Source organism: Triturus cristatus, chromosome 10 (genome assembly GCF_964204655.1).
Source record: "Triturus cristatus chromosome 10, aTriCri1.1, whole genome shotgun sequence".
In the NCBI taxonomy this organism is placed as follows: Eukaryota; Metazoa; Chordata; class Amphibia; order Caudata; family Salamandridae; genus Triturus; species Triturus cristatus.
Window position 1 is genome coordinate 275,918,576 of NC_140593.1, and position 24,644 is coordinate 275,943,219.

The window sequence follows — 24,644 nt, forward strand, 5'->3', positions numbered from 1 at the left end:
CTGGTCACAAAGAGGCTGCAGGGAGGGACTGAGAGGTCAGTTCAGTGAAACCAACGAGTGGCTTTGGGTCTTGCGATGTTGTGGGGCATGGGGACATCTTTGGTCCTCCTCTCCTCGAGTAGGGACATATGGGTGCAGAAGGTCATTAGGGTGTCAGGTTTTTTCGTCCGGCAACCCTCACGGTTGAGGGGGCCTGCACACAAAGGCTGCAGGCGGCGTTGTAGAGTTGACGAGGGGTCAGTTTACAAAGGACTCGGTCCATTGAGGGCTTGGGGACCACTCTGCCATTGTTGGCCCACTTCGACATGGGCTGGGGGGCTCGGGTGAAGTGGTGCTGGGGGGTGTCGGGGTCTGGCAGTTTCAGAGTCCTCCCGGTTCTTATTTGGTTGTCTGCAGAATGCAGGGGACAGTTTCACTGTCCCATGGAAGGTCTTGGTTCCTGGGTGAAATGCTGGCAGGTCTCCCAGGCTTTGGAGACTCAGCAGCTGCAGGACAAGTCGTCATCTGGCGCAGTTGTTGAAGTCAGAGGCAGGCCGGCAGGGTGGGCACCAGGTCAGTTGCTGGGTCTTCAGTTCTTGCTCTTTGTGACTCTTCACGTCCGTCTTCTTTCAGGTCAGCAGGATCAGATTTTCTGGTGCCAGGGGCTCCCCTAAATAGTGAATTTTGGGACGTTATGAGAGTGTAGGGTAGTAGCCAATGGGCTACTGAACCATGGGTCACTACGCCCATGTATGACCCCTTACTGTGGCAAGTGGGCATAACCCTGTCCCAGAATGCCTAAGTTTGCCATCACAAAGATGGCCAATTCTGAAAACGTCAGGTTAGGCCACCTTAGGGGTGGTACTAGCCTGGGGGTGGGCAAGCCTACTAGCTAATATCCCCCCTGTTCAGGTGCCAAGGGGCTCTGGACAAAGGGCGTCGGACTCCTCTCCTGTGAAGGGAGACAGACTTCGATTTCAATGACGGCAGCTACTTTGAAGCTCAGCAAGTCATCTTGTGGAGGGGGTATGAACACTCTCTTCCCGGACAGGCTTTGTTTCTGACCTCTTGAGAGGTCAGAAACTTGTCTCGGGTGGCAGGCTGGCAGAGACCAGTCAGCCAACGCACCAGAGGCTGCTGGGTTTTCAGGCGACACCTCTAAGATGCCCTGTGTGTGTATGTATTACCAATCCATCTCTGGAATCAGGGTGGGTTAGTGAACACAAGGTGTTTGATACCAAACATCCCTATCTACATCCCTATTTTCAGTGTAGCCATCATGTAGCATGAGACCACATGTTTACCAGTGTCCAGCACATGTTTTAAAATGGCTTCCCTGTTCACTTGTACTGGCAGCAATGGAACTGACCACCACAGGAGCATATCTGCTCATGCAGATATGTCCTCACATGTAATATAAGGCACCCTGCCTTAGGGCTGTAAGGCCTGCTGTAGGGGTGACTTACAAATAGTACATGCATTGGTTAGCAGGGACCCAGTGCACTTCCAGTCGAAATCACATCAATGACCAGGCAAAAAGTGGGGGTGACAATGTCAACAAGCATTGGCATAGCCAATAGGTCTCGCTTTTGGGACCTTGTAAGTATTTAGTTATGCAGCACAATATCCTTGGTGCAATAACATCAACTGTTGCATGGCTAAAAACTTACAAGGTCCCAAAGGCGAGACCTATTGGCTATGCCAGTGCTTGTTTTTCAATGTAATTGTTTGTATTAACCAATTGGAGAAAACGAACAGTTGTAACGTTCCATCACTTTTGCTATTTTCGGCCACATTTCAAGTTGGCAAAACACATAAGCAAAGTATAGTATTTCAGTGTTGTGCCTGAATGATTTTGAGATTTTGTAGCGATGGCCATTTAGTGCCGAAAATACATGTTGGATGTACCGTTCCTTTTAAGGCAAACACAGATTCAACCCATGCCATTCCATTTCCTGTTACCTTCTGTTGGCATCCAGAATTCTGATCCTTTCACACTGCTGTCCCCGTAACCACCCACCTCCCCGTTACCCTCTTCTACCACAGTTGTTGACCTTCCCTGCTCAGTAAAGTGTGCCTTTTTTCACTGACGTTTGTTACTTTTAAGTATTTGTTTACACCTAATGTGGATGGATGATCTGGGTGGGCTTTATGCAACATTTCCCAAATGTGTTGAGGATTTGTTAATCTTCCCTGGAGAATAGATTGAGCTTCTGGAACCTGGAGGTGCTCATGTGAACAAACTGGTGGATAGAGAGCAGGAGAACCAATAAAGGTTATTTCCAGTAAATCTCATTTGTACTTTCACAGTGTGGAGAAGGATAAATATGGCTTGCGCTACTATGCAGCATAACAAAAAAAGAAAAAGACCATATATCTTACATAGTCAAAACATATTGGCTTTGCCACTGCTTAGTTAATGCAAAAGCCTGTAAAGCATTGTTGGAAAAAAAAAATACTGGAAAAAAACAAACAAATCTTAAGCAGTCTTTAAACTGTACATTGATTTCAATATTTTCCATCTTTATAAAATACTTATTTTATTTGCAAAATACTTCTCAATCTGCAACCTCTGAACATAATGTAAAAAGAATGTCAGTGTTAATTTGAAAGAAAGCATTTGCCATAGCCTAATTTACTTACCACAGAACGTGGAACTGAAACAAATGGTAGAACCACTTGTTCGGCAGTAGCTCAGGAAGCAGGCGTATGAGTCCTTTTCAGTCATTCTAATTCTACCGTCTGCCTGGGCTTTAATGCAACATTTGAAATGCAATAGCTAAAAAAACAACCTTGCCCAGTCTGTTCTTTAGTCAAACCTGGGCAAATATCTTCTTTTTGTGACGAGTTGAAGATAAGGAGCGACCCTGAGGGCGCAAATGTTGGGGATGTGATGGGGAAGCAGTGCATGCGGTTCAAAGAAGTAACACATGCACTCCCTTGGAGTGCATAAAAAAAAGAACAATCATTGGCCGCGCGTCCGTAAATTTAAAAAAAAACGCGGATGGTGACGCAAGTGGTGCGCACGCGCGCGACGGGAAAAAGTGCTGTGTACGTCGCGCTCGCTTGTGTGCGTAATAGCAAGCTGGTGGCTGGCAAGGTAGCACTTTTGAAGCAGCTACTAAATGTCTTGCCAGTGCAGTGCATGCGCTGGCTCAGGCGAGACCTAAAAAGGGGCACCTTCCTACAATACCAATCACATGTTTAGCTTTCAATTTCAAATTCATTCCTATTAAGAGTGTTTTAAAACTTTCAATTTTACATTTTACTTTTGTATTTATATATACTTTATTAATGTGTTAATATTATATTATTTGTTAAGCATTTGCGGACCCCTGATATTTTGTCTTGGGCCCCTGGGGTACCATAGACCACAAGTTAAGAATCGTCTAGCACATCTGTAATGCGTTTGATAAAGTTAATGGATAGATAGGCCTGTGTGTCATTTTATGTTTGGTATGAATGTATAGAAACAGGTGCATTCAAAAATAAAGAAAGAGTTGACCGGGCTGCATTTTATCATCTTAGATGTGAGGAATTATCGGAGTGCAGTTGCCATGCTTCTATAGAGAACATCGTTGCGTTCTGAGGCTTCTTCCCGAAGCCAGGGGTCTCCTAATTATTTATTTAGTCATTCTTCTCCAGCATGCATGCAACCCTAAATATTTGTGCCTCTTGGAAACGGGGTAAAGATGATTAAAACAAACGAAGCAGGAGAGCAAAGAACAGAGTCCAGTGTGTGCAGAAAAATAGTTGCAGACTAGTAAGATTTTTAGTTTTTTTATGAAAAGAGAGGCTTTCAAGATGTCTTGGGGAACCAGTCTGCAAAGCAGGAGGCAGAAAAGAAAAGACTGTTCAGGCGAGGGATTTACCAGATGAGTATAGGGATCTGGTAAGTCATTCTTTAAACCTTTTTTTCCGTACTACATGGCGTATATGTCAGGGGCCCAACATATTTCATCACATCTTCAAAGTCTATTACTTATGCCTATTGACAGTTGCCTACTCTCCCCTTTGTTTTGCCATTTTGACCATAAAATTAAAAACGTGCCCCTTTGCCTATTTTAGTTTTTTTTTGGTTCACTAGACTTTTCAACACCTATTTTCATATAGGCCCTCCTGTTTGTTTCTGTTTATTGTCTTCTTCCATTTTCGTAGCAGTTTGATTATCTATCAAGGCAAGTATATGGAGAAAGAATAATAAATAAACACCTTTGTAATCTTTAAACCTTGTGTTGCCCTTGTGGGCGAGATTATAAGGGAGAGCAGTTACACTATTTGCTTTTTTTGCTGGCTAGGGAGCACATCAGTTAATCATGTACACACCCCCAGAAACATCCTGGGCTATGTGTGACATGGAAGATACATTTTTGTGGACCTTTAAAAAACATGTTATTTAAAGGAAAACTAATAATGCAAAGTTGAATGTATCATATATAATCGATGACATATACTGTTATATAGTAATCATGTAAAAACCTATCTAACACATTAATATTTATCATTGCAGCACATTACTGACCAACAAGGAAGATCTCCCTTAAACATATGTGAAGAAAACAAACAAAATGAGTGGGAAGGAACTGTGAAGCTTTTGAAGGAGAGTATGAACAAACCTGTAAGTGGTCTATATTCAGCATTCTGTGTGCTCAGAGCATACACCAAGCTAAGCTCTGTTTCCTCCTGCCTGTAGCCCACTGTACACTTCCTCAACTAAATATATTGTTGAAGAAAAAACTTGAAAGAGGTAACCAGGGTTAAATAGCATCTTTTTATTGGTTTGGAGTGTCCAGGTGGAAGTCTGAAGGCCTGGCAACCTTTTTAACTCACTTTTTCCCTACATCTACACACGCTAGGCCCCTCACCCCCACTGGACCCACCGGCAGGAACAAAAGATCCCCGATAAAGAGCCCCGGTTCCGGGTGCCCGTCAGGTATTGCAGCGCCGACCTGACGAGGGGCAGGCTCAAATGATGAAGCATGGCACTTAGCTCGCTGGGTGTGTGAGAGCCCTAGTTCCAACTAGGAGAATCCCCTCTTCTTCACTCACACAATAGTGGTCCTCCAGTGACCGCACTGGCCTTTTTAGGCTCCAACCCTTCTAACATACTACCACAGAGGAACTCCGCACCTACTTTGTACACAACCTTTTTACTATTCAGGTATAGCGGTCCTTATTTATCAAGTGTAAAATGTTTTACTGTCATTGTAGTTGTTCATGTGGTGATAGGTTTCCCCAGCATTGAATTTTAATATGATATCTGGAATCTTCCCAATGGTAAACTGGGAATCCTCCTTTATGCAACAATTCCTTGAAAAGTCTGTTTGAGCCCCTAGTTACATATATACCTCACTGGCTTCTAGTTATTGCCCTCTCTAGTGCCTCACTTTTTCAGCTTCTTCCTGCACATGGTAGTTCTGGAGAGCACTCCAGTAGTTCTCTCTCCAGTGCAGGCTTGTGTCTGGAAACTTGTGCAGTGTTTTATTGTATTTTCAAACTGAACCTAAAAGAAGGCTTTATTTAAGGCTTATGGATAGTGTGGCACAGGGAACATCTTAAAGGATAACCCTCATAAGAGTGTGTTCATTGCCTGCATCTGGACCGTGATGTCACAGAATGTGAAATATGGCAGTGCTTTTCTTCAAGGACGAAAAAGAAGAGCTGTGAAGGTAATGCATTTTGTTTCATTCGTTTCATATGCAGATTCTCTGACAAAACAGCTTCACATAGCTTTATTTTGTGCACAAAAGAAAGCTGTAAAACACTGTGATATGTCATAAACCATGACAGACTGTGAGAAAGTGCCATCTTTCATGCATGGTATGCCCCCACGTTTTGCTGAATTGCTGAATGTACTTTGACTGAGTGTACCCTGGACTCCTGCCAATCAGGTGCCCAGGGCCTATGTTCCTTCCCTAAAAACCTAAAACCCACATGGGCAAACCCTGGCCACATGTCAGCCCCTGGTAAATGGTACACTAGGTACCCAGGGCCTTGTGACCAGGGAAGGTCTCTAAGGGCTGCAGCACTTATTGTTCCACCCTTAGAGGCCCTGTACCCTAACACAAACACACTGCCCTTGCAGGCTGAGTGTCTGGGTAAATGATAAAACAAAGAGTCGACATGGCACACATCCCTGTGTGCCATGCCCACAACCTACACTGCCCTGGCATACATCAGCCACCTCTCTAGCTGGGTGCCCTATGCCATTGTGTGGGCACAGGAGCATGAGCCCTGTGCCCCTACAGTACCAAGGTCCATTCCTGGGCACTGCAAGTGTAATGCTGCCATTTAAGAGTACATGGTGCTGGGAGCTCGTCAAACACGAACTCCACAGCACCAGAATGGCAACTCTGAAGACTGAGAAGTTTGGTATCAAACTTCTCAGCACATTAAACCCGCACTGTTGCCTGTGTGGGATTTAATGTACAAAGCACAATGCCCCCTGAAACCTAACTAACAATCCACGTCTTGTCTGAGAGGCTGCCTAGGCTGCCACACAGCAGACAGGTTGTTGGACCCCTGGGTGGAGAGCCCCCGCTCTCCTGGGCCTGCAGCAATGCACATCCTGGGTGAGGTGCTAGGTCTCCTCCCCCAGAATGGGCAGGGGGAAGCTTCAAAGGCATGCCGCCTTTGTGAGCTTTTCCAGGCCACTTGCTGTACTCAGCAACTGGCCCCCACCGGTTCTGACCCCCACTCTGGCGGGAAGACTGTCCGGCAACTCCAAGTAGGAACAGGGGATGTGCCAGCCCTGCCAACCCCACTCCTCTGGTGGGGGAGGCGAGGTGAAGCACATCTCCGGGCCCTCGCCATCTTGAAGATGGGGAGCCCTACCCAATCAGGACTAGGCCACTGCCCCCCTCCCACAGGAGAGTGGCAGGACAGGGGGTGTACCCACCCCAGGACAGGGACCCAGTGGTCCCTGCCCTTTACCTACCTGTAACGCCCCTAAATTTAGTATTTAGGGGCACCCTGAACCTTCCTTCCTCAGATTCCAGATCCTAAAACAGCAAAGAAGATCAAGAAGAAAAGACCTACCGTGCAGCTGCTAAGAAGAGGAAGACACCAACTGCTTTGACCCCAGCCCTACCGGCCTGTCGACCCTCGTACCTGCTCCTGCTAAATCCCGGCAACACCTGTGGCCAGCAACCTCACAAACCCCAGAGGACCTGGCTACCTTGTGACTCTGAGCACCTGGGACTCCCACGAGCAGTGGCTCTGCTCAAAGCAAGTATCTAGCCCCTGGCATCAGCCCGGAACCGCGAACCCTGCACACTCTGCACCCGCCAAGCCTGACCTGTGTCAGAGTGGACAAAGACCCCGAGGACGTCCCCCCGGCGACTGTGACCCCAAATCCGGCACCCAAGAAGCCCACCTCGACGCTCCGCACGACGCCTGCAGCCTCAGAACCAGGGACCCCCCCAACCGCGATCAACAGAGGGTAAGATTTCCCGACACCAAAAGGCACCCCTGCACCTGGCGCCCTGCGGCCCCCTGTGCCCGACTCCTGGGTACCTACCTATCCTCCAACTACCCAACTTACCTCTCGAAGTGGTGGTGGCACCTGAAGAATCTTCGTCCCCGAGCTTGCAGCCTTTGTTCGTCCTTGAGCTTTTCCATAGCAATCCATTGAGCGCCCGAAGGCTCAAAAGCACCCTGCACCCAGCTGCCCGAGTGGCCCTGGCAGTGTAACTTCTACTCCTACCTACTTCCCCATTTGCCCTGGGCAAGTGACCAGGTGTCCAGCTCCCAGAGCCGCGTGACCTGCTAGTCAGCAGCCACCAACCAAGGGCTCCCTGCCTCCCATAGGATAACATTGGGCCTAACTCACTGTGAACCGGCCGCCCCAGTGCCGCTGAGGATGTAACAACTGTAGTTACCTGACCCTGGGAGACCCCTGAGTCTATGCCCAGAACTTTAACTCTGCCAGTCGAGTACTTACCCAAAAGCCGATAACTCACTTTTCTTCCATAGGGTAACATTGACTAGTTTCTCTTGAAATTTCTTCTAAGTGTGGAGTTTCTAAACTTTAAAATATTCACCTAAAATGAAATGAAATGAAATGAAAAGGCGATTTATAAAGCGCAAAACAATCACCCGAGGGTGTCAAGGCACTTACTCTTTTGGCTAGGAAATACACAGATCTCAATGATTATACAGCCAAGTCTTTAATGCCTTCCTGAACACCAACAGATTGTTCTCATGCTTTAAATAAGACGGAAGTGAATTCCACAGCCTAGCAGCACCTACCAGAAAACTTCTCCCTCCCCAAGAGCATCTTTTTACCTTGGGGACAACCAGATCATTGGACAAGGAGGAGTGAAGATTTTGTGCTGGGATATAGTGTATCAGATTCTGTTTTAGGAAACCTGGTCCTATATCATGGATGGATTTAAAAACAATACAGAGGGCCTTAAACTCTATACGTTTCTTTATTGGCAACCAGTGGAGGTCTTTCAATGCCGAAGAGACTGATTTATACTTCGGGATGTTCAATAGAAGCCTGGCCGCCGCATTTTGAACAACCTGAAGTTTGGCCAGACATTTTATACGAAGATTAATAAAGAGCCCATTGCAATAATCGGCTCTCGAAAGAACAAGTGTTGAGACCACCAACTTACGAAGCTCGGCAGGAATGAAAGGGAGAACTTTTCGCAGAATTCGTAATGTATGAAAGGAAGAAGAAGTAACCTGATTAACATGATGCTCAAAAGACAGTTTGGTGTAAAAAATGACTCCCAAATTCTTAACCTTGGTCACTGATTTAGGAAGTGGACCCAGCTCTAGGGGCCAGAGATCTGGTGACCAAAAATTAGCATGAGCCCTGAACAGTAGAACCTCCGTCTTACTAGAGTTCAGCTTTTTTTTTTTTTTTTTTAAACAAACTTTATTGGGATTTCCATATGCAGGTATTACATATTACACATCACATGAAACATGCAATTATTCCGGAAACACAGGATACAATTCAGGTGTTGTGTATCATCCGTTCAAGTTGTGCTGTTGCGCCTAATATAACACAATAATGTCACAATCACGCTAGGAGGGTCGCCAGTATGTCCCAGCATTGTGCTCCCCATACCCAGTCTTTGAACAGATGTGTTCAGGAGGAGCGGAGACCGCTCAACTGTTCACAATTCCCCAATCCCATCCAAAGCCCACCCTCCATACCCACCCATGCCACAAAGTAAGCAGTCACTGTCTGGGGGGAGTTCAGCTTTAGATAGTTAGAAGCCATCCATTTCCCTACCTGACGTAGGCAAGAATGGAAACGCTTCACAGTGTCGGTGGGAGCTCCGGACACTGAAACAATGATCTGCGTGTCATCCATATAGGAGACAGCAGAGAACCCCAGAGATCTAATAAGTTTCGCCAGGGGTGCAACATAAACATTAAAAAGTGTGGTGCGGAATCCCGCAGGGTAGTGTAAAATTTGGTGACCTAAAATTATCTAAGGCCACAAACTGCTCTCTATCAGACAGAAATGACTTAAATAGCATAAGAGCCTTCCCTTTGACGCCGATCCCCCTCAAAATTTCCAAGAGTTTCTGATGGTTTACAGTGTCAAAAGCTGCTGAGAGGTCTAGCAGCACAAGTGCTGCATTGCCCCCCCCGGTCGACAGTTTGCCTGATCATTTCCGAGGCTGTGATTAGGGCCGACTCTGTGCTATGATGTTTACGAAATCCAAATTGAGTGTCGTCAAGGAAATTGTTCTTATCAATATATTCTGATAGGCTGTTATTCATTACTTTCTCCGCTATTTTAGCCGGTAGTGGCAACCTAGAAATTGGACGATAGTTTTTTGGATCGGTAACGTCTAAATTTGATTTTTTTTAGAAGAGGGAGCTCAGAGGCCAGCTTCCAGCAAGTGGGGAAAATGCCAGATGAAAACATTTTATTCAGAATAGGCATCAAATAAGATGCGAAAGTCTCCGGCAAAAGATGAAAGATTTTCGGTGGGCAAGGGTCCGGAGGAGAACCTGATTTGAACGATTCTATCAATTTTATTGTTGCTTCCAATGACAAAGGACCGAACATAGATAACGCAGAGGTATTTTTGCTATAACCGCCCACCGCACAAAAACCTGACTCAGTGTAGGCAGTCTTAGTTTTAGCTGAGTCCGCTGACAATGTCATTAGTTCATGCGTTGTCGCTTCAGCAAGGCTATCATAGACCTCCTTAACTTTCTGTTGAAAGTGAATGGCCACTCTATCGCAAAATAACTGAGTTTTCGGAGACTCAGTGGCCATAACACATTTGGCTAATCTTTTAACTGTTGAGAAAAGCTCTTTAGACGAATTTTTAGCTGTCATTATCGCCGTAGTATAAAACCTCATTTTTTCTTTGCTAATAAGATCTTTATACTCCAGTAACACTGCTTTATAGTCAGCTTTATTTTCCATACTGAAAGATAATCTCCACCTCCTTTCCAGGCGACGACATTTTTGTTTTTGGATCCTGAGCTGCTCAGTGTACCATCGTTCAGAGAGCCTGCACCTATGGCTCGAGATACACTTAGCCGGCAGGCTATGATCGTTTGACTTCCTTAACTCGTCCTCAAATGCTGCTACGGCTTTATTAGGGTCGTCTTGAGGTGGTAGGATATTTTTAGCCAAAACATTTTGAAACAGATCCACAATTAGTTTAATCCAAGGGCGGACCAATCTCCGCTGTCTGTTTATTCAATTTTTTGAATGAGACTTTTGAGCTGGGAAGGGAAACATGACAGCTTTATGGTCCGACCAGACAATTGGTAAAGGTGGAAAACACTCCAAAAGATCATTATTTGAAAAAATACCATCCAGCAGATGCCCGGCCAAATTTGTGTCCCCGGATACCCGCTGGGTGAGCCCCATACTGTTAGCAATGTCTAAAAACTTTACTGCATCGCAGTCTAGGGGGTCCTCCAAGGGGACATTAAAATCACCCAAAAGAGTGAAGTCTCGTGATTGAGCCAGGGTATCTAAAGACAGACCAATGTCCGTTAAAAAACTAGCCCGTGTGCCTGGAGGCCGGTAACACAACAGGCCATTGAACGTATGACGACTATCAATCAACAATTTAAAAAGTAAGGACTCCAAATGGTGATCATTATGTTGGGAGGTGAAAACTCCTTTCCAGGTACAGGGAAACAGAACTGCCAGACCTCCCTCTCGTTTGCCCACTCGGTTCTGCCTGTGTAATAAATACCCAGGAGGAACTGCCATTGCTAAATCTGGGTCATATGAGAAGTCTCCCCAAGTCTCTGTAATGAATGCTACATCAATACCATGCACCTCAATAAATAGGGCAAATTCAGATGCATGTTTACACAGGGAGTGTGCATTAATCAGACATCCTAGTATAGGCACAGTGTCGGTTTCCCCAGTGAGCGTTTGTTTAAAGTTAGCTGAGGTCTGGGAGCAATTTGGACTATTGTAAGTGCAACCGCAAACTTGACAAATAAAATGATTGATACAATCCTGTGTATTTATATCAAAAAGTGCATCGCACCTACCATAGTCATTCAACGCTCGTAACTGTTGCCTGTTATACACAATCCTAGAGGCAGAGACACGGGTGGGATTCACCCCGGCAGCATCCCTGGCCCTAGGCACCGGACGGGCGGAGATGGGCTTGCCTTTGGCGCGCTGGCGGTGCGCCCGCTGCGCGCGGCCGCTCTGCGGACGCTGTGCGATGAGCAAGAGAGCAATCAATACAGTAGTTCGCTGGGTTGGCGTCCTATTCGCCCGAAACCTAAGTAAGAGTAACGCGTGGCCGCTGTGCGATGACGTTTAAATCCCCCTGGTGTACCATTGAGGCGGGAAGGACACCCTACCAACTTCCTGCCCAGGCAGATGTCCCAAAAGCCAGGCAGAAGCAAAAATCACCAGTGAAGCAGCGCGAACACCCCCACAACACAAAAGGGTGCCCTAGTGAAATCAAGCTGCCTACACGCAGTGCAGATTAAACCCCCTGAGAATGCCCAACAGACATTTAAAAATATTAAAAAGAGATTCGTTTTTTTTAAAGTTTTCCCCCGTTTTTTTAAAACAAAGTAGCAAAAATAAAACAAGAGAGCAATCAATACAGTAGTTCGCTGGGTTGGCGTCCTATTCGCCCGAAACCTAAGTAAGAGTAACCGAGTAACGAAAACGGAAATACTCACCTGCTATTAGGAGAGATCCCAGTGCTGGATCTTGGTAATTGGATTACCCTCTGCTGGTTGAAACACGCCACGAATTGAGCTTCCTCCATTAATCAAATTCGTCAGTTCCAGGAAGGAGTCCCGGGGACTGCTAGGTACTTCGGTTATCTGCTTCAAGTTCAGCTGTGAGATTGCGTTTCCATTCAGTCGGTCAAAATGAAAATAGACCATCAGAGGCAGTAGCCTCATGATTCCACAACAGGAGCATTCTTCATTGTCTGATTGTTTCTAGTTGAGAATACAAAAAGGGCATTTTCAAGTGAGCTTTATTTTGTGCCTTGGTCCTGAAGAGAACCCCTCGTTTAAATCAATTGTGGGTTCGAAACGCGTAGACCACTTTTCTTCGTCTTTTTACCAAACACTGGTCAAATTGCTGGCTATTGTGCATTGTAAATGATGTTTAAAAAATTGCAAAACGCTTGACTAATAATACGATAGATGCACAGCTAATTAGATTGGTCAATCCTTTTCCGTGTTTGGTTAGTCCTTTGGTTTATTTAAAATTGTTGTCACTGGAAACCAAAGGGTTTTTGTATGAATGAGTGTTTTTCTGATGAATGAAGAATGTTGCATGAATGTTTTTTAGGGAATTTTGCGAATGGGATTATCTGCCAAATTGGTAGTCCAGTCATTGTTGTCAATCTTGTGGTATATGTTCTTCTGTAAAGATTTACTGTGATGTTTCCATTTTTCTGGATGTTTAAAGTATTTATGTATGAATTTAAATAATCTAAAAAGATGTTCTTTGAATAAATACTATTAATTAGTACAGACGTGGTTGTTTTGCTGTTCCTCCGCGCTCTATTTATTCCTTAAATTGTTTATCAGCATTGGCAGTCAGTTTGTTCTCTATATCACTGGGCTCAGCCTTGCTGATTAGAGCCACACCCGTTCTTGTTCTTGGATGTAGGTGCCCAGCACTGACCCTGAAAAGTATTACGACCGTACTTACCATTAACTCAATTTTGTCCCATAGGAAACCATTGTTTTCTGTGAAATTTCTTCTAAGTGTCGATTTTTGAAAACTACAAATATTATTTAAAAATCGTACCAACTGTGAAAACGTAATTACTTACATGTTTTAGATAGATGCCCCAGTACTGAGCCTAGGAGCCCAGCACTGGATTACAAAAGTAACGAGAACATACTTTACCCGTAACTTGAATTTTCTCCCATTGAAAACCATTGACTGTTTTTCTGTGAAATTTCTTCTAAGTGTCGATTTTGCAAACTTGTAAATATTCCTTAAAAATTGCCTTTGTAACTTAAACGCAGTTTCTTAACTGCTGGCAGGTGGTACACTAGTGCTGTAGCTAGGATCCAACACTGACCTAGAAAAAGTAACCATAACCCCACTTACCTGCTAAGTGAATTTCCTGCCATAGGATAACATTGGCAATTTGATCAGAAAAAGTTTCTAAGTGTCAGCTTTTGAAATAGCAAAATATTGCTTAAAAATCACAACAGTAACTAAAAAGTATTTATTCACTTGTTTCCAAGAACTGTCCCAGGACTGAATCTAGGATCCAGTCCTGGAGTTAGAAAAGTAATCCTGAGACTAATCTATTGCTTATAACTTAAAATTCCCATTGAGCTCAATGTATTATTGTGTTTGAAATTGTGTTGCCTATTGCAACAAACTGTAACTATTGCATTCCAAGTCAATTGTATTTTGCAAAATATATAACAAAAGCATCTCATTCTGAGAAAGTATATTTTTGATACCTATTGTTGGTTCTAAAATAAAACAACCATATATTTTTTTATACAAACCATTGGCCTAGAGTTAAGTTATTGAGTGTGTGAGACCATTTGCTGACTGAGTGTGTACAACAAATGCTTTACACTGTCCTCTGATACTGCCTTACTGCTCAACCAAGCTACCACTTTAGAGAGTAAGGTTATATCTAACTTTAGCCTCTGCCAAACCTCTGGGGACTGTGGACTCTATACACACTGTACCTAGTTGGGAACAGTATATATAGAGCCACTTTCCTACACAGACTATCTCACATTTTCATTATTTCAACCCCACATCATGAAATGATGTGAAGCTACGTCATCCCTTTGAGGATGTCTAGGGCAAAAATAGAATGGGATATTCTAAAAGTATAAAAATCAAAACTTGACCAGATGGCTAAATCTACCTGGAAGGAATAAGTATCTACAACTCATTTTGAGCACTTCAAGCAAGCATGTGCCTAAAAAGCGTTAACATACCGAGATATTCCAGTTTTAACTTTAATTTCTCTGAAGTCTGTACCACTTCCCCTTGAAGAATCTAGCAACTTCTTCTTTGCAAAACACAAACTTCTTGTCTCAGTATTGGACTTGCAATCTAGTAAAGTGTAATGCTGGGGATATGGAACTGCTCATGGTACATGCTCCCTATTAGATCACATTTTGAAGCCATATATGTTCCATGAGTCATTTATCATTTCAGTGCTACCATCAGTGGCCATAAGAGTAATCAGAAAAACCTCCTGCATTATCTTCTAAGGTATGTACTATGTTGATTTGAGATGGTCTGTGAGGTGGAGTAATGTAGAACTTGTTGCCGAGTTTTGGAGAGTCACCTCCAACAGGTCTGTCTGCCTCTGTTTCATTAATTCTTGCAACCTGACGCATCTTTTGCATCAATTATAAGTTCTAGCTTATGTCTAATTGATACTAAGACAAGCCCAGAATAAAAGTTATCCTCCCTTGGTTGTACCACCTTCGGTTACGTCTCTTAAAAGAATAACCCCTTTTTTATGCAGTACTTTGGCCACCTGACAGACCAAACTAAGTAAAAAACAACCCGTGTTAATTCGACCCTGTCTTGCCCATTTGTACACTTCATATATTATATCTTAAAATGCCAGAGAAGAGGTTTACTAAAGTGGGAATTGTAGCAAATGTCCACTTCTGTTGAAGAGTGATTCTCCCATTCTAGGCTTCTTCAAAATATAGAAACAAATTGTCAAATCCTCTTCTCTGGGTACTTCACCTACATTAAGATAGGAATTTACAGGCTGCCATCAACACCGGGACATTTTCATGTAATTGGAGCCTATCTGAAATCCTGCATCTTCTGCCATCTGAATATTGTTTGATTAACTAACTATTTGCTAGTTGCGGGCACATCGTCTGCCCATCAGGATGCATGTAGAAGATCATTCTTACATCCTAATTTTAACTTCTTGCACTATGCTCCTTTGTCATTAACATATGCAAAACATTTTTCTATTTTATTATTCCTTAACATACGGGAATGATGACAGGAATTCTTATTTTCAGCCTGGTCAATATAAAAGGAACAATTGCCTGCTTTGCATACACTGGCAGGCTTCTTCCTGCTCTTTGCTTTCTTACCTTTCCATCATCAAAAACCAAGAAGGGTTCTGGCTCGATTGGCAGCAAGGCCAAACCAGATATCATCAAAAGAACAAAACAAAAAGCCAATGCTGCACACGACTCTCCTACACTTTGAAGGGTGAACTGAATGAAACAGTAACACTAGCAACCACTTTTTCCGTTGGATTTAATCCATAAAGTATTTTACATTTTTATATTAGCTGCATTTTCAGTTGATAAAACGTGTTCATTACAAAGACAGACAAATTTGACATCATTACCACAACAATATCAACAATTTGGCTTAATTTTATATAATTTGACACCAATACAAAAAAACTACAATCAAACATATAAACATCTCAGTCATACAAATCATCCATCCTCACTAGACAATATACACATTAGAATAATTATAAACAAATAATGTACAAAAAGGCCATCAAATAGAAAGAATTTGGCATAGTTGTGAAACACTACACTGTGTTATTTTAGCAAAGATTGGCCAAAAGCGAAAAAGAGGTCTACGCGTTTCGAATCCCTTAATGTACGGGGATTCTCATCAGGACCAACATATAGCTGAAACAAAACAGAAAAGATGTTTTAATCAAATGACCCCACTCTATTGCGTTGTAGCTGCATGCGTTTGATAGGCTCTTCCTTATACTAAAGCAAGCCAAACTTTTCAAAGTTGTCACTACTTCAATCCGTGACCTAAATGCATAAAGGACCAACAAAATGTCACCTCTTCATGTTTCTATGACCCAAAACAACGAGCCAATTATCAAAAAGACCCAATAACAACAGCAACCCATCTTACTTGTGAAGCTGTGGTATGCAATGGAGCTTGTCCCGACAGAGTATTCATACAGCGACGAGTACTTGGTAAGTCACCGGTCTTGTGTTCATTGGAAGCAAATCTCGGCGTGTACGTATTCTAAAAAACGAACAACTCTGTCTGTCAATATATACCTTCATAGTGTATATGCGTCATGCTGAGTATTTTTGGTTTTTTTTTTGTGTCTTACCTTGACATGTGTGGACATGAAGAGTCAAATGGTATCTTTTCCTCGCTAATTTGAACAGAGCGACGAGTGCTCCGAAGAGGCAACCAGATTGGACTGAAGCTATCGTGGAGAATCAATCTCGGCGTCCACTCAATCTAGAAAGACGAACGATGAGACCCGGTTAATATGAGCCTACGTGTCTGTTGATGTGTTACGAGGCCACCTTAGCGGTAGAGGAATCTTACCTAAAGGAGCGTGGGTGCTCATATCTCTTTGCTTCGATCCTTCGTCTCAGGACTGATGCGGGCTGAAGGCAGCCATACCCGACAGTCGTATTTGACGTCTTCTGATGTGAGCAGGCTAATGAACTACAAGTCACATGGGAATTGTAGTTTTTTGAGATAAAATCAATGCGTTTCTGTTTTCCAGGCTCCAAATTTTATTGAAGGACAAACTGCCTTACTCCATTTCAGAAAAGCATAGATGCTTAAACCACCGCGTTGTGGGCTGGTGAAAGCTGTGGAAGAGTTTATGTTTTCTTGCAAGGACAAACAGAGGGACTACAGATCTGATGGGATTTGTAGTTTTACATTATCATTTTCTTAGGTGAGAACTGAGGCTGAGAGATGGAACAAGCTTGAGTAATGCAAAAAATGACAGGTTTGCTAGTTTATAGATTATAAATCTCAGAAAGTTCATTTAATCCATTTATGGACGTGTTGAATTTGATTATAAGCATGGCTTCTCTTTTGAGTAATTTCGCATCCAAGTCGCCGCCTCGCTGATCTCGTTCAACTTTCGAAATGACTGTCCATTTAAATTCTTGTTCTGTGTGGTTCTTCGAATGCCAATGATTTACCAATGGGGCATTTTGCACATTTTTGCGAATTCTTGATTTGTGTTGTTGAATTCGATTCCTTACCTCCTGATTGGTCTTTCCAATATAAAGTTTATTACATGGACACTGGATGCCATATACTACAAATTTTGATTTACAATTGGAAAAGGTCTCATGTTTCCAATGTATACCATTGTGGGAGAATAGGTTTCCTTCAGTAGTTGAATCGCAACAGACACATGTGCCGCACTTATGGTGTCCCTGTATTGGCGGAAGGCTCAGCATGTCTCTTATATCCGGGCCTTTTGTTCTGGGTAGTGCTGCTCGCACTATCTGATTGGCAATGCTTTTGTCCTTTTTAAATGCAAAAAAAGGAATTTCGTTTAATGTTTTGTCCAAGTTGCCAATTTTGTTTGATGATCTTTTTAAACCAATTGGATGTTGGACCAAACGTAGAAATGCATACAATTCTTTCAGTTTTCAATTTCTCGCGTCTTTCAAGTAAGGTTTCACGCGGCGTCCACCAGGCTCGTTTGATGGCCTTTTTCAAGAGCTTTTTTGGATATCCTCTCGCTAGTAAGTTTTCTTTCAATTTTTCTGCATGGAGAAAGTATTCATCCTTAAATGAACAATTACGTCGAATGCGCAGAAATTGCCCATAAGGCAAGTTTTCTCGTAGACTGCGTGGGTGATTGCTTGAATAGTGCAACGCTTTGTTTCTATCCGTTTCCTTTTTATATAATGTAGTCATTAGACGTCCATCTGTTGGGTACACCTCCACATCCAGAAATGCCATTTTAGATTTGGAATAATTCATGCTGAATTGTATGTCAGGTGTTCTATTGTTGAGCCAATTAAAGAACGCGTGTAGCTTTTCTTCTTCTCCAGTCCAAATCAAGAAAACATCGTCGATGTATCGGAGCCAACTACTGATGGAATCCGCAAAGGGGTTGTTATTATGGACAAATCGGTCTTCATATTTGGACATATAGAGAACTGCTAATTCCGGGGCAAAGGGACAACCCATAGCCACGCCTTTGACTTGGTAGAAAAAATCATTTTGAAAGCAAAAATAGTTGTTTTTTAAGGCAAAGGTTGCTAGTTCCATGATGAATTGGGTGGGAATTTTCTCGGGTTTGGGTCTACTGTCCAGAAATGTTTGAATGACAGCTAGCCCTTCATCCTGCGGTATCTCCGTATAAAGTGATGTCACATCTAACGTCACTAAAAAGTGCGAGTTTTCATGAAAAACCATTGTCTCAAGCTTGTTTAAAAAATCGGTGGTGTCTTTTAAATAAGATTTGACCTCGCTCATAAATGGTTTTAAGAAAAAGTCCACGAATTTTGAAATGGGTTCTGTTAATGATTCACACCCGGAGACTATTGGTCTCCCCGGCGGATGGTGTTGGTCTTTATGTACTTTTGGTAGTACGTAAAAAATTGGGATTCGACGATGTGTATTTTTCAAATATTCGTATTCTTTTTTGCCCAAAAATCCTTGGTCAAAACCTCTTTGGAGCATGTGAAACAGTTTACCATGTAATTCACCTGTAGGGTCTTTCGATATCTTCTTATAGCAAAGCTCATTTGCTAAAATAACACCGTGTAGTGTTTCACAACTATGCCAAATTCTTTCTATTTGATGGCCTTTTTGTACATTATTTGTTTATAATTATTCTAATGTGTATATTGTCTAGTGAGGATGGATGATTTGTATGACTGAGATGTTTATATGTTTGATTGTAGTTTTTTTGTATTGCTGTCAAATTATATAAAATTAAGCCAAATTGTTGATATTGTTGTGGTAATGATGTCAAATTTGTCTGTCTTTGTAATGAACACGTTTTATCAACTGAAAATGCAGCTAATATAAAAATGTAAAATACTTATGGATTAAATCCAACGGAAAAAGTGGTTGCTAGTGTTACTGTTTCATTCAGTTCACCCTTCAAAGTGTAGGAGAGTTGTGTGCAGCATTGGCTTTTTGTTTTGTTCTCACCTTTCCAGCAAAATTAACAACTCATGTGTGGGACAGTAGAAATAAACTTGTGGTGCCCCAAGCTGTAGCTGTTTTATTTCTCCTTTTCTTACAGGAATGAAACCGGGTCTATATAAGCATCGTTTTTTTATCAGACAAGTTTTAGCTTGCTGCAAGCTATTAGTCTGTATGTATAGCTTTTTTGATGCATGAATTAAAGTTTGTGATATACCCTGTAGAGTTTTTGCAATTATATTATTGTATTTACCAATTAGAGCATAACTTCTTCTCAAATCTAGGTGTTGTCGTCACCTAAGGAGGAGACATTGTTAGTAATACTTTAATGTATAGGGATTATTTTTATTCTGTTCTTCTCCTCCTTCTTCAAAGGACTGCTAGGTTTCTAACTCCAAACTATCACCCAGTGAAATTGCACCATCTATAGCAGTATTTTGGCAGTATATTATTAACCAGGATATTTATTATCTAAGCATATTCTTCCTCCTTCTCAGTGACACTTAACATCTGTTGAAACAAAGACATAGGTTGTCTGTTATTTTGTAAGGAAAAAGTTACTCATTATAAAATCTTACGTCTGTTGATAAGAAATCTCAGGACTTTGTGATCCTGCAAATATCTTCTTTTTCGGGGTTAATATGCAAAAGAGTAATTTTAAATATATTATTGGCACATACAAGAGTGGAGAATGTCAAAGGTCTGTCTGAAATCAGCTAGGCAAGGAAGCACTTGCACTTTTTTGAAGTCGCAGTTACGAGGGAAAAGGGGTGGCTGTATAGGGCAACCTACATTCGAAAATGATGTTAGGAACTGGATTCATCTTTTGGAGGATCCATGATCTCTCTCGTCGATTTGTAAGGTCTTTGCTTGATCAGTAGTATTCTACCCAGGTTACTATACTTTTTCAGGCACTCAAATCAGTCATTCTTTATTTAGAGGAAACATTTCACAACTCACTAAGAAGAAAGTCAATGAATATAATAGTGCTGCCTAAGACAAATGGAGGTCTGTCTTTCCCTAATGCCTGGAAAACTACAAAGTGGCTTAGTTCGGCTTTTTTGTTATATTAATGGAAACCGAGAGTGTCAAATCTTGTTTGGGGGGCTGCGGGGTGAAACAGGGCTACTGGGCCACAGACTTGGTTCTTTGTCTCTGAGGTCCTGCGGTCTGTCCTACCGTGGCTGCTTAAACTGGGCCAAACATAGCCCCTTCATCACTTGACTCTCCCCTTTGATCTGGGAGGCAAAGTCAAGCACTCAGTTTCTCTGCAGTTATCTCACCTACAGTTCATATTGGTGATAGCCCTTGGTCTGGCCTGCTTCACTTAAGACCTGGACCTCCTGCTTGGGAGAAATGGTAACCTCTGGTGCTTCAGGTGGCGGAACTGCTTTCTAGAAGCAGTCGTGGGCCGTCCAGATAAACAACATCGGCTGGCGATTAGCCACTGCCAGTCATGACTGGGCCTCCTTTCTTATGGGCTTTCTGTTGAGACTGCAGTTCAGCAGATATCTCCTGCCAGGGGTCAAGGAAATGATGCAGTCTACTTTAACTGCAGGTCTTGGGACAAAAGTTGAGTTGCTTCAGTACAGCAGTGGCATCTGAATCAGATCAGGCAAACTTCTGCCAGTGCCTCGGTACCTTGCACAGTTTCATGGGCACATAGTGAGCAGTGTCTTGAGACAGCAGCTTCACTTATAGTGGAATAGTCTGCTTAAGTACATGTTAGGCAAGTGCTGTGGGGCCAGCCCTTAAAAATGTCAGTTTGGGCACACTTGGACAATGCCATGGTCTTCTTCAGTGGTGCCAAGAGATAGACCACACTTGGAGAGCGTGCTTCTGCTGCAGCAGCAAAACCAGTACAGGCACACTGGGCGAGTGCCACATCTTGGTAATGGTCACTTCAGTAGCGCAGGCTGCTCGGTACACATGGGGCAAGTGCAATGGCTGCGAAAACAGAGTCACTGGGACAATCCACTTGGGCACACTTCAGCAGTACCATGAATTATTTTCTTAAATAATGGTGACCGGCTCTGACCCAGTCATGCTTTCAGGAGTCTCTGTTATACAGACCCACGACACCATGGTCGATTGTTTTTGACAGTTTTCAGCCCATCTTGCAGGATTGGCTCTCTCCTTCACTCTTCTTCCAGGCATGATTCTCTAGGCATTCCAGAACAGGGAGAGAGCTCTTCCTCCAGATCAAGACCCCAGGTGATATTCCCTCATCTTTGGGAAGCTGGCTGTTAGGGAGTTACCAACTCTGGTTGTTCAGTAGTCCTTTGTGGAGCACTCTAGCCTTGGTAAGCGAGAACTTGGAACCGGAAGAAGTGGGTCAGCAGTTTGCATTTTTATATAAGTACAGTAGGCCGGGTTGGGGCACGTGATCAAGATTGCGGCTTGATCGGACGCACGGACCGGTGCTCAGAGTAAGGCCTACGAGAATCCTGCCTGATCCTGTTGCCCACCACTCCCCGAGACACAACTATAATAGCAGATGACTCCGTTAGTACCGAGAGGCTCTGGTCGGACGTGAAGGAGACCCGGTGAGGATGAACGCAAGCCCCAACACTTAGTGCCATGGCGGTGAGGCGTCCAGAAGTGGAGCTGAAGGGCCCCGGCCCGGCGCGGCTGGGTGAGAGGAGCAGGAGCTCCCAAGCACAGGGTGCTGCAGGGAACACAACCTCCCCCCAAAAGGTAGATTAAGAGCTCCAGTGCTGAGAGCTCGAGTGAGCCGGGAATAAGCAAATTCTGGGCTTGAGCTGGCCGCCGCCTTGGGGCATACCGCGATTGATCTCTGGGCTCTGGTCGGGGAATGGAGGCCTAACTTGGGATCTCCCTCCTGCTATCAACCTGCCTACGAGGAGGGAGCCCTGAGGTCTGCGACGCCCTGGAAAATGGGCCCTACCCACAAACACTCCCGTTGAGTGGCTGCCCATCGATCGGAGAGCTTCATTGCATGTTCTCATAGTGTTTCTGCCACTCTCAGAGTGTGCTGCCTCACTAGGCTGCTCTGGAGTCTTGTTGTGGGGCTGATGCTACCCATGTGCATTGGTGGGGGAGGTGTCCGCGACCACCCCTGGGACTGATACTGCTGCGAGCAACTCAGGCCTGGAGAGGTACCCTAAGTCACAATACTAGGCTGGGCACTTCTGTGGTCTTTCTAACTAGTGGAACCTGGAGAAAAGCTAGCATTGACTACTGGCACACAATATAGAACCCGAGAGCCAGCATCTGGGCTGTGATGGTGAAACTTAGGCCCGCAAAGATGCTCCTCATGATGGAACACCTATATTCCTGACCCAGTCAGGGAAGGGTAGGCTAATCCAGGTAGGAACAACCCTGGAGAAACATACAAGCTTGTTCGAAAAAATACTACAAGTTTTTCACAATACCAAAACCACCATTGAAACAAAGCTCGTTCCTGTGGCACTGGAGGTGTCCCTGTTGTATGCTGCACAAAAGGGGGTGGTGATGGACGGAGCATCAGAACCAATCAAACACTCACACCCAACTCTTTGTTCGCCATAAGTTGGCAGGGTATGCTCAGATTGAGTCCCTTGCTCACTTTGCCACTGGATTCAAGCAAGCCTGGCTGAAGACGGCTGAAATGCCAGAAATCGGTCCTAGGAAGCTTGTTTCCGGTCCAGGGAAGGCATGGCTTGGCAGTTCGGGCTGGACTGTTCCCATGAGGCACAGGGTCAGACTGATTTGCATATGGCCATGTCTGAACTGGGGTGGCAGAGTGGGCTAAAGAACGGTGATGGATCAAACCCAGATCTTTTGACTGGGTGTGAGTGTTTGATTGGTTCTGATGCTCCGTCCATCACCACCCCCTTTTGTACCGCTTTGTTCGCCATAAGTTGTCAGGGTATGCTCAGACGTTGAGGCCCCTGCTCGCTTTGCCACTGGATTCAAGCAAGCCTGGCTGAAGACGGCTGAAATGCCAGAAATCGGTCCTAGGAAGCTTGTTTCCGGTCCAGGGAAGGCATGGCTTGGCAGTTCGGGCTGGACTGTTCCCATGAGGCACAGGGTCAGACTGATTTGCATATGGCCATGTCTGAACTGGGGTGGCAGAGTGGGCTAAAGAACGGTGATGGATCAAACCCAGATCTTTTGACTGGGTGTGAGTGTTTGATTGGTTCAGATGTTCCGTCCATCACCAACCCCCTTTTGTACCGCCTGTTGTATGCTGATCACAAGCAGCTCTCCGACCGATTGGATGACTGCAGCAAATGGTCGTGGAGTGAAGGAACTCCAGTGCAGAGCTGTGGATAGAAATTGCCTCTCCTAGCACAACAACATTCACCTGTTGGGGATTGCGGAAAAAGCAGAAGGCCCCAACACAGAACTCTTTCTGGAACATTGGCTAACAGTGGCGGCTTGGGCTTGCAAACCACCTCAGTTCTTCTCCATTAAGAGAACGCGTCTCAGTCCGGGACGCCTGCCGCAACCTGGCGCGGCTCCTCGCCAAATTATTTGCAGGGCTTCTCAATTACAGGGATAGGAACATACTTTTGCCACTCTTCAGAGCCAAGGTGCCATGGAAGTTTGAGGGAGCCACTGTATCTGAATGCCTGGATTAGACTGCGTCTGTCCAAACTTAACGAAATTCCTACATAGTTGTCAAGAGACAATTGTGCAAACTAGGACTAGGGTACACCCTCCTCTTTGCATCACGGCTACGAATGGTAGAGGGAGAGACCAAGGGCGTGAATACACAACATAAAGATGAGGTCACCGAAAAGACCTGGAATCTTAGGATAACACTGAGACGGCGCAGCAGACAGACCCAGTACCACCCCAGAGAAGAACAGGCAGTATAGGCCAGAGCGCCAGTATTGGTGGATGTCACGCATTATCACAAAAACATGTTGGAAGTGCTGGGCCCGGATTCTGGTACAGACTCGAAGCCGAACACCAGTGGCTCAGGCGCCACCAGTGTGGTGCAGCACCATGGACCAGCACGCAAAAACCCAGGCTGGCAGATGACGTCTAGAAACTGAGGACCAGGAGCATCCTCAGTAAGTATAAGCATACACATACTGGAGGCTGTAGAATTTTTGGTGGACCCCATGAGGGCCTACGCTCTGGGGCGACCGACCAAATACAACAAACAACTTAACTAAACTAGACAGTGAGACTGGTCACATTCCCACAGGCACAGGAGGTCTGGAGAAAGCTAGCTTGGCTGGCTATCCATCTCCTGCGCACTCTGGCGAACAATTGAACTAGTTTGGACAGGGTACTTTGGCACCTCTGTCTGGGTTAGGAGTTGGGGATGTTTTGTATCACAGCCATG

The 24,644-nt window shown here is 44.2% G+C and overlaps 1 protein-coding gene across 1 annotated transcript in view; it reads left to right on the forward strand.

Annotated features, from left to right (window-relative positions):
• Positions 1–24,644, forward strand: part of KRIT1 (KRIT1 ankyrin repeat containing) — a 514,966-nt gene that overhangs the window by 179,370 nt on the left and 310,952 nt on the right. The window contains exon 10 of the mRNA XM_085631085.1: positions 4,490–4,597. Within this exon, the coding sequence (XP_085487211.1) occupies positions 4,490–4,597 (108 nt within the window). The remainder of the gene's footprint in view (positions 1–4,489; positions 4,598–24,644) is intronic.